Raw genomic sequence first — 16048 nt, 5'->3', positions numbered from 1 at the left:
GTTGATTCTGGGTACATGGGTCTCGAATGGCCTAGCAAGGATTGTTCGCTCGTCATCCGGGGCCGTGTGTCCAGCATAGTCTGATCTAACAACACAGAGTCGAATCTCTCCACATCGACAGGCCGAGTGGTTGAAGTCGCTTGAACTAGCTCACACTGACTGTCAATCATGCTGATAAGCGATGCTGAGACGTTATCGTTCCAAGGGCAACTATTGAGGGAGTAAAGAGTCTTAGTTCATAGTAGAGATTGAAGTAGGTTTACCGATGAGCGGTGAGATGAGGTCGAGACGACCATATTCGAAAGGCCAAGTGCGTCCTGTGTAAACACTGTCATTCACTCCGCAACCAGCTATACTTAAAGTAGATTAGCTCAATATCACCAGTGTAAATGAAAGGGCGTCACCAAAAAGTAGTCGTTTGTCAAAATATGCGTACAGGTAAGAGCGTTGGCTGCACTCCGAGCCGCAGGGGAACATCCTCTACCTGTGTTATGATATTGATGGCCTGGGATTCTTGTAGCTTTTCGCAGAAGAGAAGAGTAGATAGCTTATGCATGGATCCTCTGAAAGTTCGATTGTTCTGGGATTACTCCACACGAATGGAAGCCTCAGAAAGTTCTAATAAGCTCTGGCATCTGTTTGCATTATCTCTCCACTCATCAAGTCTGCGAACGTTTTAGTGATACGTAGACACAGTCATGTTACCTACCATCATGGTTTTACTCCAGGCATCAAATAATTATCCAACATTCTGCCAAAAAGAGTAGATTTTTGCGCTCAGTGTGCAAGATTTTACCATTGCTCGTGATCTGTCTACCTACGAAGTGTAAACTGTTCCAGATCTCGCAATCTCGCGAAAGACTTCTTACCACACGTGGCGCGATATTCAGATGAGTACTACTATTTTCATGTGGATTCGGCATGTTGACTATATGGACCCGTTTTCAACTTACACCCTTTCTAAAAGAAGTCACGCATGCCAGCAGGAGAATAAAATGCATCCCAATTGAAAACTCCACGAATGTAAACTTCATGTCCCTCGCATCTGATCCAGGCGGATACTGATTGCAATCTTCAGACTCTATTACCCGCTCCTCGCACTTTGCCTAAATACAGTCTCTCGCAGGGAATTTTATAGCTTCCTTGTTCTGCATCCATCTTGGACTGGACTAAAAAGCTCACTTGACCTTGCGGCATTCTTCAAGATAGCCTTTGACCGGCGAAATGAACTCCTCTCTTGCTTTGGGCACCAGTTCACGAAGCTTCCTCTGAAGCTCTTTGGAGGCTGGGGATTCCTCAACATCAGTAGCGCAAATTGAACTAAAGTCGTGCTGGATACTGGCAAAGATTGTTTCAATATCCTTCTGGAGAGCTACTCTCCGCGTTTCGACCACAGCTTCACAATGGACCATAGTCTGGTCTTTCACAAACATGAAGATTCCATCAGGCTGGCATATGTCATTGCTCAAGACGTCGCATCGTTTCCTGTGTATAGTAACACCCTTTTCGCAATCTCTAAAGCCAATCGCGGCGGCACGCTCGTATACCTTCTTCATTGCTGTTGCGAGATAAGATGCGTCGGAGCTGTCTTGAAGCGCATCGATCTTGACAGTGCCGAGAGACTTCCTCATAGCCCTGATTGCATACATGCAACGCACCTGAAGTTCAGTCTGGCGTCGTCTCAGATTTCCAAAGAAAGCCTGAACTGGTGTAAGTGTCGACGCTTGATCCTCGTTTATGGTACAGCGCATCTTCTCTAGGACTGTCTCCAGTGTGCTGTCAAGAGTCGCAAGTAGTCCTTCGCATGCATTGATCAAGCTGTTGAATGGTACCTCTGCATCATCCGAAACTACCATCAAAAGCTCCTTGTTGAGGTCCTTTGGGCCCAGCTTCTTCGTTTTGTGAATCCCATATTTTCGGCACAAGGCGCGGTGAGAAGCTGCACCAAAACTCTCCCACCTGCCACATTTCACCGCAGCTCGCTTTATCCACGGCTGTTCAAAGTTTGTCAACTTGGAGACCAGAGCGCATACCTCTCTCTGGTTGAAGTCGCTAAAAATAGTATCTACCTCGATAAGAGCCGCCTGTTGGGACTGAAGAATCAATCTTTCGAGATGCTCCTTTCTCTGGATTTTGGTGATCGTGGAGGCCATCTCTACTGTACAGAATAGCGTGCACAGGGTCACTTGGCAATGGTGTTCCAGCGCAGCTAACTTTCGTGTCGCTGGAAGGTTGTATATATACTCAACCATCCTTGGAATATTCGTGTTCTCCACTGTCAGAATCGCGGGCTCATCGCGAGGAATACCGATCAAGTGAGCTGTGTATAATTTGTTGCTCACACAGAAGACTGGTAGGGGATATTCATCTTTGGTAAGCTCAAGATACTTCTTCTTTAAACCTGTAGAAACCTTTCTGTTTCGAATGAGGATACGTTCCTGGGTTTGTCGAGCTTTGTACATCTTGCTCTTTACTGTCAGCTTCTCCCTTTTCCTGGAGAGCGAATTCACCAAGTCTCGATCTCCACGACTAGCGCGTATGTTCTTACCAATCTCTTTCAACTTAGCCGTGGTTGACATCTCCTGACGCTTTAGATATTCTGCTTGCTCCTCCTCTTGTGGAGACATTGGGATATTTTGCTTTGCTCCTATGTCATCGGAGCGAGTGCACACCATGATAACACTTTTTCCACGTCTCCTCCTATGAGCGTCAATAAGGTTGGAGTGGGTGGCCGTGTCGGTCTCGGCTCTCTTGATATCGGCAACTATAATCAAGTAGTCACAGCTTTTCAGGTAAGCTTGTGTGGTCTTAACACGGGTCCGATTTATATCGGAAATACCTGGGAATGATTAGAGAACATTTGTGGTCAATCTGATTGCGAGATACCTGGAAGGTCGGCAATTGTGACTCCAGCTGCTAGGAGTGGAGATCGTACGCCTATCCTGCAACGAATGTCAGCAACTGAAGGAGCAAGGATATTATGTGGCATACTTGACAAGTCGGACCATTGACCATGGTGAGCATTTGAGTTGACTTCCCACAAGATAGTCTGTGACTGTCTTCGTGTAAGGTAAGATATTTTCTGACAACGCATCCAGATTCGATGCCTCGATTATCAAAGGCTCTCCATCACAACCCAATTTCGCGATGACTTGATCCGTCCACTTGATCATCTGAGATAGAACTTGGCCATAATCTGTTGGGTCTACTGTACTCAGGTAGTCTTTCATCGACTCCTCATCAGCGAATTCATCCTTGTCCTGGAAAAGGGCAAGGAACACTTCTTTTGCTGTACGAGCTTCAACCTCTTCAGATTCACCTCGCTCGTCGTCGATGGCTTCCTTTTTGCACCTGTAAAACTGATAATAGCTATCAATATGGCTTTTCAGGTCAGATTCCCGCATCTTCCTTCCTTTCCAGTAGATTTCTGCAGCGAATGGAGCCTTTTGCTTTGGTGGGACTGGGACAAATTCTTGTACCACGTATGTGCAAGCTTCTCCGTCATCGGCCTGAAAGTTGTGTTAGTACCATGTAGCGAGAGGTAGCAGTTCAATAAACCTGTGGTGTCAAGCTGACGCAGCCTAGCAGTGAGTTTATGAGAGAGGATTTTCCTGCCCCTGTATAAGCAATTCATCTTGACAATCGAATTATGTGACTTGCCCACACCACTGTCTCCGACAATGCCTATCTTGACAGCTTCACCATACCTCACATCCTCGCAGGCACTGATTTCCCTCATAAGTAGTCTCGTCTCATCGTCTTCACAGCCACTGCTTTGGATTAATTCCTTGAAGGGAGCCACGATATCCACTGCCAACTGCTCCGCTAATTTGAATGCCGGGTGCAGTGTGGGAATTCTGGGTAGTTCTTGGCTTTCTGGGTTGTAAGTGATGGCTTCATCCCCGTCATCATAATCGCTGTCGTTGTCGCTCTCATCTTCGCTTCCACTGACCGCACTATCTGAGTCCATGGAAGGAACTTCGTGTGATTAGTGAATGTCGGATCGACGTTGTAGATCAACGTACCTTTACGTTTCCTGCCTTGCGAATTCACCGTAGTTTTGCGCGAGGGGATGATAGGCGAATAGTGACTTGCGATTGGGGCTGCAGTATGGGCCGGTTCAGTCGACTCCAGATTGTCAGGACGAACCGAATTGATACCAGGCTCGATCTTCACCTCGGTATCGAAGACTGAAGCTTGTTGTGCCACAAGGCCATTTGAGTGGTTAGTAGCTGAAATGTCAATATCTTCACGCTCCGCCATTGTGATGAAGCCGGAGCTCCACACTGGTGATTTTGCAATAGTATTCTGGTAGAGAATGAGTGGGTATGTAGAAGATAAGGGGGGAAACTGAGGCGGAGAATGAGTAATTGTGTGTAGAAGACAAGTGGAGAAACTGAGGCGGAGAATGAGTAATTGTATGTGGAATAATATAAGTAGGAAAGCTGAGGTGGAGAAGAAGTAGGGCCACAGTCAGCGAAGTCTATCGGCGGCAATTGTGTTCTGTTTGTCAGTACAGTCCGTAAATACAGACCACTTCACTTGAGCTCAACAATCTTTGGTCACATAGGGAAGAGCCTACAAACCCGTAAAAAGTTCACACTGGTCGATTCATGAGTCGCTGAAGTCGGTATACGATCAACATGGATTGATGATTATCTGTAGTCTCATTCAACGGCGTGCTCACTCCGAGACTGTCTAGGCGTGCGATATGAGAAGATAACCACTGTTTGGCGGCTCAACTACAGAGATTCAACCTTCAATGAGCATACAAGTTGGGTGACACCAAGCGATGGCTCATATCCTGGTTACAGTCTCAATGTTCAACGAAAAGTTCAGAGGCCGAAGCTTTCGTGGTCAGTAACAGAAGGTGATAGCTTCCGAAGGGATCTAGGCGTCATGAAACTTGAACACAAACCAGTGAAACCACTGGCTACCATTGGTAATCTGTTTCAGTATTGAGCGAGATCTTGGATAATAGCGCCCCTAGCATCACGAAGTTCAGCTCCAGAGATGACTGAATGCATGCCCATGCAGAGAAGAGGACGAAGTGTACAGCACGGGGATATTAAAGACAAGCAACGCAGGAGTTGTCTCATTTTACAAGGTACAGGACTGTCCAATAAGATCAGTCTTGGTGTATTGCTTTGCAAGTAATACTAAGTAAGAGGGCCCGTGAATCCGACTTTACAAGCTTGCCTTCGACATATTAGACGCAGTATTTGAATAACAAGTACCGCTAGGCAAAGGTCCTAAACCGAATGTTCCGACACTCACGAACTTCCTCGAGATCCAAGTCAAAAATTCTGAAAGAATCTGTTCCTAGAAATTGCCACGCCAATTGCGCCTCTTCCTTCACAGTGTTCATGGACCGCTCACCCTCATCGGGGCTCCCAGTGACCGTAGTGTCGTCCGAGCCCAAATATCCTGACAAAGTCGTCTAGACTGACGGCGCCCATCCCATTCTCACGCTCAAAGGCATACCGAGAAGCAGCCTCGAAGACCCAATGGCAGTTCATCTGATCAACAATCATGCGCTCCTCGAATCGTCCATTGGGAACGACGATCTCGGCATACACACGTCCATGAAGCGGCAAGTGCGGAGGTTCGACTGGGTTTGCCGTGGCGTTGGGGAGAGGTGCAGGGTGACCTCTGCCTCCATGATGTTCTCCGCGTTGGCTCTGTGTAGCCCGGTGGTCACGGGGATTTGGGCGTCTGCGGCTGATAGATGTCAAATCGGAAAATGGGCTTCCGTTGCGGTTTGTATTGTTTGCCCCATTCGACAAGCGTGCAGGGCTAGGGCCAGCTTGATCCATCGGTGGACCCCAAGTGTTCGCTTCTAGCGGCGGTGTTGCCTGCATTGCTGCCGGTGAGCCTGCCCCTGGTGAGTTGGGGTCATGCGGGAAGTCTACATCTGTCGGATCTTGAAGATTGCTCCTCCATCTGGAGATCTGGTGGTTGTTGTGGCGCATGTACTCCGCAGTGGGCATTGTGTCGGGTGGCAGGCTGCCTTCTTCTACATCCTCGTCGGCAGCAGGCGCATATTGATTGGGAAGGCCAGCTTCCGCAATCTGCGCCCCGACCTCCACACTGGCGAAGTCGACGAACAAGCCATTCGCCTTCTCAAAATCAACCTGATTCGTCCTCTGCAGCGCGTTCCCCTTCTTACGCTTTGGTGGCGCCTGCGCCACGATTTCATCATCGTCATCGTCATCGACGGAGTCAGACATCAGCTTGCGTTTCGAACCTGCGTGGACGGTGTTGCGGTCGAGTGGATTTGGATGACCGACACCATCAGCACCACGGTCGGAGCCGTGGCTCGAACTTGGCCCTTGGTCCTCGGGCTCAGGTAGAGCATGATTCTCGTGACCCAGTCGAGTGTTGAAATGCGTTGGGCTTGTCCTTGGGCTGACCGGTGGAGATTCAATTGTCTTGCGGCTAGACGGAGCGAAGGAAAAGCCACCATATGGGCTGGTATGGTCCCTGAACAAAGGAAGATTCGCTGGATTGAAGAGTCCAACGTCGCATGACAAATCGGATTGTTCGACCCCGTATTGGATGCGCGGAGGGTAGGACTCTGTGGCAGAACCCCTGGGGAAAGGTGTGCCTGAGCCACGACGAAAGTCGGGCTTCCCCTGTAGCCCACGGTCATACGATCGAGACTCGGAGGTAGAGATATTGTGCAGTTGGTCAAGTCCTTGTGGAGGTACGAAAAAGGAAGAAGAGTGCTGTTGAGACATGATGAAGAGTTGAGATCTTGCGTTGTAGAGAATGTTTGTTTCTTAAACCGTGGAGAGGACGCGATCGCCAGCGATGTGCCCGTTCAATTCTGAGAATAAAGAGTCCAGGTGGTTAGAGATAGGAACTTATATCAAAGAATTGCTGCTCGTAGCAAAGAATTATTGGCTGTAGAAAGGTTGGAAATCCGATCCATCAGTCTAGGGTTGCCCGCACTTGTTTTATAAGGAGGATAAGGACATAGAATAGCGGTCCCCGATTGCTGCAAATTTTCTTTCATCAATAGAGCAGCCATGCCCCGTCAATGGAACTCTGGGCTTCGTAGCCTATTATCTGTTCCTATTGTCTGCGTTGTCAAGTGGTGCGTGCGATTAGTGAATTCAGTTCCTCGCCGCCAAGACTTATTGTCAAACCCTCATGCCTGCACTGTGCTGTTCACTGTGCAGAAACTGAATGGGATTCTTTCTCCTTGTAATAAGGCAGACAATAGGAATACTTTGATCTTCATAATAGATCCATCATCCACACCTCTCGCTGCTCTATCACAATCATCAAAATATAATCAAGTGGTCCCGCTTTGGATGACGGTAACCAGTTGTTTGACAATTCGATCGAAGATTGGGAACAGCGAGCATCGTTGATACTTTTCAACGAGGAGATGATACTGTACCTCGTTGTCGTGTGCGGTGCCGACATCTTGTCCTTCGACTGTCGTCCCTTCTGGATAGACTGGCACAATACCCTCTTCGATGAGCATGACAAAAGCAGGGTCTATAGGTACGCTTGCCAGGAAGGGAACTTCAAACTCATGGGCCATGACTTCACCTCCTCCTTTGCTGAAGACATGTGTGCACTCCATGCAATTGGGGCACACAAAACCGGCCATGTTCTCTACAACACCAAGAACGTTGATATTGAGTTTGCGGCAGAAATTAAGCTCTTTCTTGACATCAGATATGCTAACTGCCTGTGGTGTAGTGACAACAACAGCGCCTGGAAGTTGACTAGGTGTAGCGGATTTGAGTAGCGTTTCAAGCAGCGAAATATGCTCGTCAGAGGTTCCTGGTGGTGTATCTATGAGAAGATATTCGAGACCTGGAGGCCACAGAACTGACTCCAGGAACTGACGTATCATAGCAGTCTTCTTTGGTCCACGCCAGATTACGGCGTCATTGCGATTGGAAAGAATGAATCCCAAGGACATGCATGATAAAGCACCGCGCTTTGGGTCCGCATCTGAATCCGAAGCTTCATGAATAGGTACGGGTATCCACCCGCCTGGCGCCTGCTTAACTTTCAGAGTCTCGACACCAAAGAAGCGTGGGATAGAAGGGCCTGTGAGATCAATGTCAAGAACACCAACTGAATGGCCTTGCGATGATAGCGTTAGGGCGAGTTGTGTGGTGATGCTCGATTTGCCAACGCCGCCCTTGCCCGAAAGCACAAGGACAATCTTCTTGACGTTTTCAAGGGGCATAACGAGCTTTGGGCAAATACAGAGACAACCTGGAGTAAACCCAAAGTCCTGATAAGAAGGTCTGGATAATTGTTTCGAAACCGCCCAGGCGAACTTTCGAAGTGTGGCGGATTTGAAATCGGACATCCATAGATCCGAGTTTAGCCCGAGATCAATGCGCCACATTTCTTCTTGGTGTGGCTGTCGCACTTATATTTCGTGTCACCTCCTATTCAATTGTGTATTATGCAATACATGTTCTCTTCTTACTTGATCAGTCTTTGCCCTCCACGATCATCGGCCTGTTTATTGATCAACGTACGTTGTTGGCAGATATGCTTATCTGCGGCAGGCAGCATAGAATCTAAGCAATGTAGTCATCCCATTCTATTAGACGAACGTTTCGTATCTACATTTGCGAGATATGTGAATTATGGGCCTTACAAGCCTTGAACGCATCTACAGTCCCAAAGGCCGTAGCCGAAATCTCTACTCAAGGCTTGCCTCGAACTGCTTCACCCACACGATATCACCTTCGCTTGGGTCCATGACGCACGCGAAGTGAGTCGAGTCGTTCGTAGTGGGATAAGTCTGGACCCATCGAATAAGTTGGCCCATATCTACAGCGAAGTTATCTTCTGTGGCCGTCCTGTTCCTTCGTCGGCAAGACTTTAGAGCCTTTCTCCATTTATCAGTAATACAAGCTTTACGATCTCGTGAATCATCGATTAGATCTTGCAGCCCTGGGGCCACATTTAGTTTGGTGTTTTTCAATACAGGTATGGACTTATTTGACTCATCCGTCGCATCATGATTGGTCGCAGTTATGAACGACGTCGACGTATATACTTGAGCGTTGCGGTGATCTTTTTCCATCACAGTCGTATCAGAACCTGAGCACATTATGATGTACGCAGCAGTTGTTGGGGCATTCGGAAGTTCGTCTCTGATCTCGGACAGCGTCGCTTGCGTAGGAACGGTCCTTTCTCCAGAAGATTCGATGTGAAGCTTCTCCGGTACGATGTAGGTTCGTAGTCGTGATGCAATAGACGGCCGCAGACCGAGCAGAACCAAAACTTGATTAGTGTAGAAGCTAATGTTGGCCTTTAGAGTCTTGTCGTCGTGATATGGGCGGAAGTTTAGAGATACACTTAGAGATTTTCTAGACATCATTAGAGACTGCAACAAGTACTGAACTGTATCTCAAGCTCACCGAATGCCTGTTATAACACCAACAAACCCGACATATGTGATACTTCTAGCTACTACTTGACCACCGGGCCGTTCCACAAACTCGAGCTGGACGATGACTTCGCGCAAAGCATCCATACCCCAGTCCAAAGTTCTGAAGTGTAGCATCTTCGTATGCTTGACATCGGACTGGCCTCCACTTCCTTCGTCCCAGACTCTCATGCCACCACTTGTACATCCCATAAAGAGATCAAGTAGAGTGTTGAACGCTACTCAAAGATACATATCCACGCCGGTTATTTTTGAAATCCCTCGTATCTCTTCTGTCTGCTCTTTGCTATGCAGTCTGCGTAGGACTAGCCGTGACAACCAAGTCACCAAGAGTAGAGGAACAGGTGTCGCAGCGACAAGATCCTCGAAAAGTGCAGGAAGACCTTGAATCTTCTGTTTATAATCTGTCGCAAGTTGCATATATCTTTCAGACGGAGGGAGGGAGAGATCGATCGTGTATACCGGAGGTTTCGTCGCGCTAGCCACTGATTTTATATACGTGCCCTCGGCGGGGACTGTATGATCTATGAGATGCATCTGTCTCTCTTTGCGGCGGCGGGCGCTATCGTCGGCGACATCTGGACAACCGGCGATTTCAACAGAATCGCAACAAATTGTGGAAGCCATTGAAGCGCAATATTATCCCAAGTCAAGCCGAGTCTGTCTGTACCTTCTTATACTCGTAGGTCCGTGAGAGGCAGTCATATTGCTAAATTGATCCTATCATTGTTGCCTGGAGGGCTGTGCTAGCGCCACGATCACGCTAAATTGCGTTAAAATCATGGTGGCAGAGAGTCGACTGTGGCTGGAACATCAATGGACTGTTACAATATCGTATTGCGGTATCTGACTTGTATGTTGGTAAATACTTGCGTGAGTGCGAAGAGGAGAAACGAAACGAACGGTGGTAGATGTATGTGCATGACTCATGCGCCGACAAGCTTATCTCGGCGATCCTTCGGTGATAGGGCAACAACAAGCGCCGAAAAGTCTCGAAACACCGTTCTACCTCTGCAACTTCAACCTGTATTACTCACACGTCGCCATGGCCTTTCCTGGGATGGGCATGCCTGGAGGGCAGCAATCAAATCAAGGTGTATCAGACCAGGAACAGATGATGATAAAATATGTTCGCGATGCCCCAACATTTCAAAGACGATGCGTGGGATCATATGGCTAATACTCCCTAGATGACGGCTGGGATGGAATCGTGCCCATTCAAGGCCGTCTTGTCAGGTGTGATGGGTTTCGGTCTCGGTGGAGCGTTCGGCCTGTTCATGTCTTCTGTGCGTCTACCACGCTTGCCTTTGATCCCCGAGAGGAAGCTGCTAACTTTCACAACCTAGATGCGATACGATACTCCAATGTCGTCCCCACAATCCGCGGCTATGGCAGAGCTACCACTCCGACAACAGCTGAGGCAGGGCGCAAAAGAGATGGGTAGAGCATCGTGGTCGTCGGCCAAGAATTTTGGGATGATTGGTGGCATTTACTCCGGCACCGAGTGCGCCATCGAGAAAGTTCGCGCGAAAAACGATCTATGGAACGGCATAAGTGCTGGATGTCTGACGGGCGGTGCACTGGCTATGAAGGCGGGTCCCCAAGCTACGGCGCTGGGCTGCGCTGGCTTTGCTGCATTCAGTGCGGCGATTGATGCTTACATGCGTGGACCAGACGCAGAAACGAGTAGACCGATTGATTGATTGAATGAATGCGGTGAAAGGACATAGTGTCTTGTATATACGGTTCAGTACATCAAGACAGATGTATCTGGAGAGGGCATCAAGCATAGACGGCGTTACGGAACAGGGTCCTCGATTAAGGGCGGCATCAGAGCTCTGGAGTCTGTCTACAATATTTTACGTGTATAATAGCATCTCATCTTTGAATAAACTACGTTTCGATGCGAGCAGAACACTAAAGACATTGGTGTTCCGATCGCGACTGGTATGCAGTTGCCTGAACTGGCTGCTACGCAGGCAAACCTGATGGTATTAGCTTTCATATATTGTGTCCATATTACTATTGGGCAGCAGGTCTTCCTCTGGGCGCTCCTCTCCCTCTGTGTCCACCCCTGCCACGGCCACGACCACCAGGCGCATTCAAGCTGTTAGGTGGTGGAACCTTATTGTACGCTCGGGGTTGGAAGTTCGGATTGTTCGTCACCACACCTTCCGTGACGTTGTCCATATCGACCACCCTGTATCCACCGCGATTGCCGGCCCGTCCACGACCACCTCGAGCCCGCCCCTGGTTCCCACCGCGGTTCTGTGGAGGTCCACGGAATGGTAGCTCGGTTTGAATTTGCCCAGTCTGGCCACGCCCGGCGGGGCCTCCTCCACGGGCTGAACCATTTGTAACATGACCATTCGCATGACCGACTACGCCGCTGCGATAGTCAGTAATTGCTGGAGGCGCGGGCGCAGGCCTGAGCTGTCCACGACCTCCTGGACCCAATGGCATGCCATAACCCTGAGGCTGGGCCGGTGGTTGAGGTTTGCGAGCTGATCCAGCTTGAGTTCCTAGAACGAATTGCTTATCAGTGAGGTTGAGAACCCCATTTGCAGGCACCGTAGCTCCTCTGAATGGAGAGCATCGCTGGTCGAGAGTTGTTCCACTCATGAAAGTAGTATCAAATACAACGTCGAGGTAGTCGATACGAGCGACTTTCGTAATGCCTATGACAGTACCACGCTGTCCTATGGGAACTCTGCCTGTCTCTAAGAGATAGACAACTCGATCACCCAAAGTGAAATGTTGAACCCCCAGTTGAGCCTCGGCATCGGAGGGCTTGATGAGAGCACTCCTTGGTACAGCAGTCAATTTCTTCGGAACCGGCTGTGGCAAAGCTGGAATGATGCCGTCCGCCGCCTGCTCAATGAGCTTGACTGCATCCGAGTCCAGCTGTTGTGCGTCTAAGGGCACCTTTTCGAAGCCCTTGGCATTCTGTTCTTTCAGCCAGGTCCCGATCTCTTTCATCTTTTTGAAAGCTTCTCCTTCTGGGTAGAAGTCTGTATCTTTGTAAACATCTCCCTTCGGCTTCGCCATCAGACCAGCAATAAATTCTGGGAACTTGATCATATATTGCTGGATCAACTCGATGGCTTTATTGCTGAATTCCCAGCCATGTTCGCTGCGCCGTGAATAGCCCAATACTTTGAGCTTCTTTGCTTCGAATTTGAGGTTTAAGCCCAGATTCAACCGTACACCACCAGATTCAACGGAAAGCGCTGAAGTGAGTCTGCTCAACACAAGAGGGCTCAAGTGCAATGATCTGGCTACGGCAAATGAAGGGGTATAGGGTACCGTTCGCTCAACCCGAGATACCACATCTCGACCGAATTCAGGCTCGCGTGTTCCGGGTACAAGGACCCAAATGCTAGCCCGTTCGTTTTCATGCCCAATGACTTGGAGAGGTTTACCATAGGCAAGCTCGCCCAAGAAAAATGCTTTTGAACCTTCTGGGTATTCTTCTGCGATAGGTAAGGCTTTTCTCTCAACGAAGCGTTGATCAACACTTATGACCTCGTCGACAATTGTTTGTGTTGCATAGTCTGTTTCAACACCGAGGACTTCACCGTACTCCTTGACGGTCGCACCTGTCTCGGTTTTCCTGAGCCCTCTCAGCATGTCAACGTGAACAAGAGACTCGACAGATCCTATAATCACACCAAAACGCTTGCTGTAAACACTCTCAATGCGATCAGCCTTCTTTTTCCAATTCGAAATATCGTGTTGGGCGTGTGGTGTCTGTACAACTTGTGCAAGACCATCTTCAGACAAAGTGTAATCGAATAACTCATCCGAGACTTTGACGACTTTCCCTTCTTGAAGGAAGGGGTAGCCAACATGCACTGCCTTACCTAGCCGGGCTTGTGCAATCTTCACATTTGCCGCGGCATCGGTTCCTAACAAAGTAACAACCTGACTTTCGTTCCGACTCTCTTGTTGAAATACGGTCACTCCATGGAAACCTAGCTGGCCGTTAAAATCAAGTACTTTCAGACTTGGAAACCCAGCTAAAGCTGCAGCACCAAGTTTTACGTTGTCCATCAGTCCAACATAGACTTCAAGGCCATCCATGGTAGGTAACTCAAAAATATTTTCTACACAACGGCAATGTAGTAGGTCCGGGAATACTCCAGGGAGAGAGGAAGGATACACGTAATCCAGATCTGCGTCGTATGTGAACTTAAGCGAGACTCCAAATTCATTCCGACTGCGTTCGGCATCAGTCAGCAAATGGTCTTTGGTGCCCATAGCACTGAGCAGGCGAGTCTCGTCAATGAATGGAATCTTCACTACAGCCTCCCACTCCATCTTCTTTCCGTCCATATCGAGCTCAAAGTCTCGCGGGTAGAAATCAATGATTGGTGACTCTTTCGAGGTCATCAAATCATGGTAAACTTCCGGCACGATCTTCTTACTTCTGTCCGGCAAGACCCCCATAAGTTGCTGGTACGGTCTGAAAGGCTGTCCAAGCTTGAAGTTCATATCAGCATCAAGACCTTCCTTAACATCAGAAATCATAGGCGCGTAGTGGAAGCCATAGAACCAGGGCCATGAGGCGACACCACGGTAATAGTAATATAGGACCCATTGGAGACCCTGGACGTAATTTTCCGTGAGCTTCCTCAGCTCTTCCTTGTTGTCACGACTCCACCCAAACTTCGACTGATAGTGCGCGTCTTTCCATTTGTCAAACTTTTGCTCATACTGCTTTTGCATGACCTGTTGTGCTTCATCACCGGTGAGGTCCTCTATCTTAGCTTTATCATAGCGCTTGAGAACCCGGGCGAGGGCGTACTGCGCTTCTTCATCATCAATTTCATCATCATCGTCATCGTCGAGATCTTCGGAAACAAGTCTTGGAGGATATGATAACTGTAGATGGCGTTCACCTTCGGTATTTTCAACCGTTTTCCATTGGAGATTCAGGCTCTCTGCAAGCTCTTCCACAAATTTGCGATCTCTCGCAGGAAGAGATGTCGCGAGATCCAACGGGGGTGATAGAGATTTTGAGTCGTTATTCATCAAGTAGTCTTTGACGGCCTCATAGATCTTCTTTTGGGGCGTAGATATCACTAGTTGACCTCTTCTCTTCGTTCGATCCATCACATCTTCCTTGCCCTGTTTGCCTCTGAGCCACTGGGCATCCGAGTTCTCGGACTCAAAAAATCTGTACTCAACATGGGACAATTCGTCTAATAAGATTCGCAACCTCTCTAGGTGAATGACGCCACCTTCGTTGATGTACCCACCAGCCTTGGGTAAGACTGTCTTGTAAACCCCAAACATTAGCGCTAGAGCACCCTCGTTTATGTGAAGATGCGGAAGATTTGGCAGAAAGTCGTTTCCAACAAAGAATGCCATAAGAATGAAATCATCAATGACCCGCTCCATATCGAATGGAAAGCTCAAAGCGCCAGGCTCTCCGAGCTCCTGGAATTCCAGTTCCAGATATTCGCGCACCATGCATAGGTGCATCAAGAAAAAGTTTTGGTGTTCCAACTCCTTCGACTTGACTTTTGACTGGCGTCCGAAGGTGACCTCCTCGCGTAGTAAGCAGAAATGAGGGTCATGACTGAGAAGACCCAACATGATCAAATCGGCGTCCAAACCATAAAGACAATGCCTACGATTGGGGTCGTATGCGGGTTGGGATTTCGCCTGCCGTATGTACTCCATGATCTTATGTTCCCCTTCTCCAGGAACCTCGTGTCCAGACAGCACTATTTCTACACCGCGCCAATCAACATCCTCAGACACTTTCTTCGCAATGAAGTACTTGAGTTGCTGTGTAAGCTTTGCCATGAACTCTGTGCCAGGAGTGATGCAATTGCTATCGAAAGCATCTTCACTAGGCATTTCCACGCCTTCCTGAATGGCCTTCTCACGGGCCTTCTCTACCTCTAGGGCGGTTCGGAATCTTCGGGCGCGTTGCTGGTTCATCTTTGCGCGTGGCGCGACGCCATCGATGGCCATGAAGAAGAGCTGTTTCGGTTTGATCTTCCCGAACAAATGTTCGATATAGTTGAAAATGGCTATGAACATCTTGTCTTCCGTCATTCTAAAAGTAGGGGAATCGGAGTCTTTGTGAGTACAGTTATGGATGATACCATTCATGTCAAGCTATATTTCGTTAGATCGCTTTCATATATGGGTCCCTCTTCAATCGCAAGACGTACGTATAAACAGTCAAACTCTGGTATGCGATTCTCAGCTATGAGCTGTGAGATCGCCGGATATCTCTCCGACATCCATCGAAAAAACTTTGGTACACCCATTGCGATCTAATAGCGTCGATTGTGCCTCAAAAATATACGGCGACGACGTTGTTCCAAGATAAAAGTAGGTGAGAGTAGAACGAGACGCAGCCGAGTCGCTAGGGTATAGGAATGGAGGTGGACTCGAGGTAGGTATGCGCCTAAGCGCGAGAGGAAACGAGGGTTCGTTGGTGAGCGTGTGGTAACGTGGAAGGTTTGTGACTGTTATTCAGGCCGTTGTCTATGATCGTTAGTCTGACCGGAGGGTCCATGTCTGGCCGCACAAAAGTTTCGCCGCACCCGAACTCCCCACCATAAAAGTGGCGCCTGAGGTCAGAGACCCTTG

At 48.6% G+C, this 16048-nt stretch overlaps 5 protein-coding genes across 5 annotated transcripts; 1 reads left to right on the top strand and 4 right to left on the bottom strand.

The window, feature by feature from the left end:
• Nucleotides 1-1178: 1178 nt before the first annotated feature.
• Nucleotides 1179-4263, bottom strand: EJ05DRAFT_504546 (uncharacterized protein; the record flags this gene model as incomplete). Its single annotated transcript, XM_033747585.1, has 6 exons — nucleotides 1179-2839; nucleotides 2887-2942; nucleotides 2992-3509; nucleotides 3559-3611; nucleotides 3667-3978; nucleotides 4026-4263. The coding sequence occupies 6 exons, from the start codon at nucleotides 4261-4263 to the stop codon at nucleotides 1179-1181; spliced, it is 2838 nt and encodes a 945-aa protein (XP_033596399.1).
• A 1118-nt stretch (nucleotides 4264-5381) lies between these two features.
• EJ05DRAFT_504545 (uncharacterized protein) lies at nucleotides 5382-6740 on the bottom strand (the record flags this gene model as incomplete). The annotated part of the gene is made up of 1 exon (XM_033747584.1): nucleotides 5382-6740. One exon carries the CDS (start codon nucleotides 6738-6740, stop codon nucleotides 5382-5384), a length of 1359 nt encoding a protein of 452 aa, XP_033596398.1.
• A 560-nt stretch (nucleotides 6741-7300) lies between these two features.
• EJ05DRAFT_444207 (cytosolic Fe-S cluster assembling factor cfd1) lies at nucleotides 7301-8215 on the bottom strand (the record flags this gene model as incomplete). The annotated part of the gene is made up of 1 exon (XM_033742114.1): nucleotides 7301-8215. The coding sequence occupies one exon, from the start codon at nucleotides 8213-8215 to the stop codon at nucleotides 7301-7303; it is 915 nt and encodes a 304-aa protein (XP_033596397.1).
• A 254-nt stretch (nucleotides 8216-8469) lies between these two features.
• EJ05DRAFT_533404 (uncharacterized protein) lies at nucleotides 8470-9973 on the bottom strand (the record flags this gene model as incomplete). The annotated part of the gene is made up of 3 exons (XM_033749123.1): nucleotides 8470-9356; nucleotides 9408-9614; nucleotides 9669-9973. The coding sequence occupies 3 exons, from the start codon at nucleotides 9971-9973 to the stop codon at nucleotides 8684-8686; spliced, it is 1185 nt and encodes a 394-aa protein (XP_033596396.1). The 3' UTR covers nucleotides 8470-8683.
• A 343-nt stretch (nucleotides 9974-10316) lies between these two features.
• On the top strand, nucleotides 10317-11355 carry EJ05DRAFT_469593 (Tim17-domain-containing protein). Its single transcript, XM_033742917.1, has 3 exons — nucleotides 10317-10565; nucleotides 10627-10722; nucleotides 10783-11355. The coding sequence occupies exons 1-3, from the start codon at nucleotides 10365-10367 to the stop codon at nucleotides 11137-11139; spliced, it is 654 nt and encodes a 217-aa protein (XP_033596395.1). The 5' UTR covers nucleotides 10317-10364; the 3' UTR covers nucleotides 11140-11355.
• Nucleotides 11356-16048: the final 4693 nt, after the last annotated feature.

The sequence above is a fragment of the Pseudovirgaria hyperparasitica genome (genome assembly GCF_010093815.1).
Source record: "Pseudovirgaria hyperparasitica strain CBS 121739 unplaced genomic scaffold EJ05scaffold_18, whole genome shotgun sequence".
NCBI classification, from domain to species: domain Eukaryota; kingdom Fungi; phylum Ascomycota; class Dothideomycetes; order Acrospermales; family Acrospermaceae; genus Pseudovirgaria; species Pseudovirgaria hyperparasitica.
The sequence above is the reverse complement of the archived record's forward strand: the minus strand, read 5'-3'. Positions and strand labels throughout refer to the sequence as shown.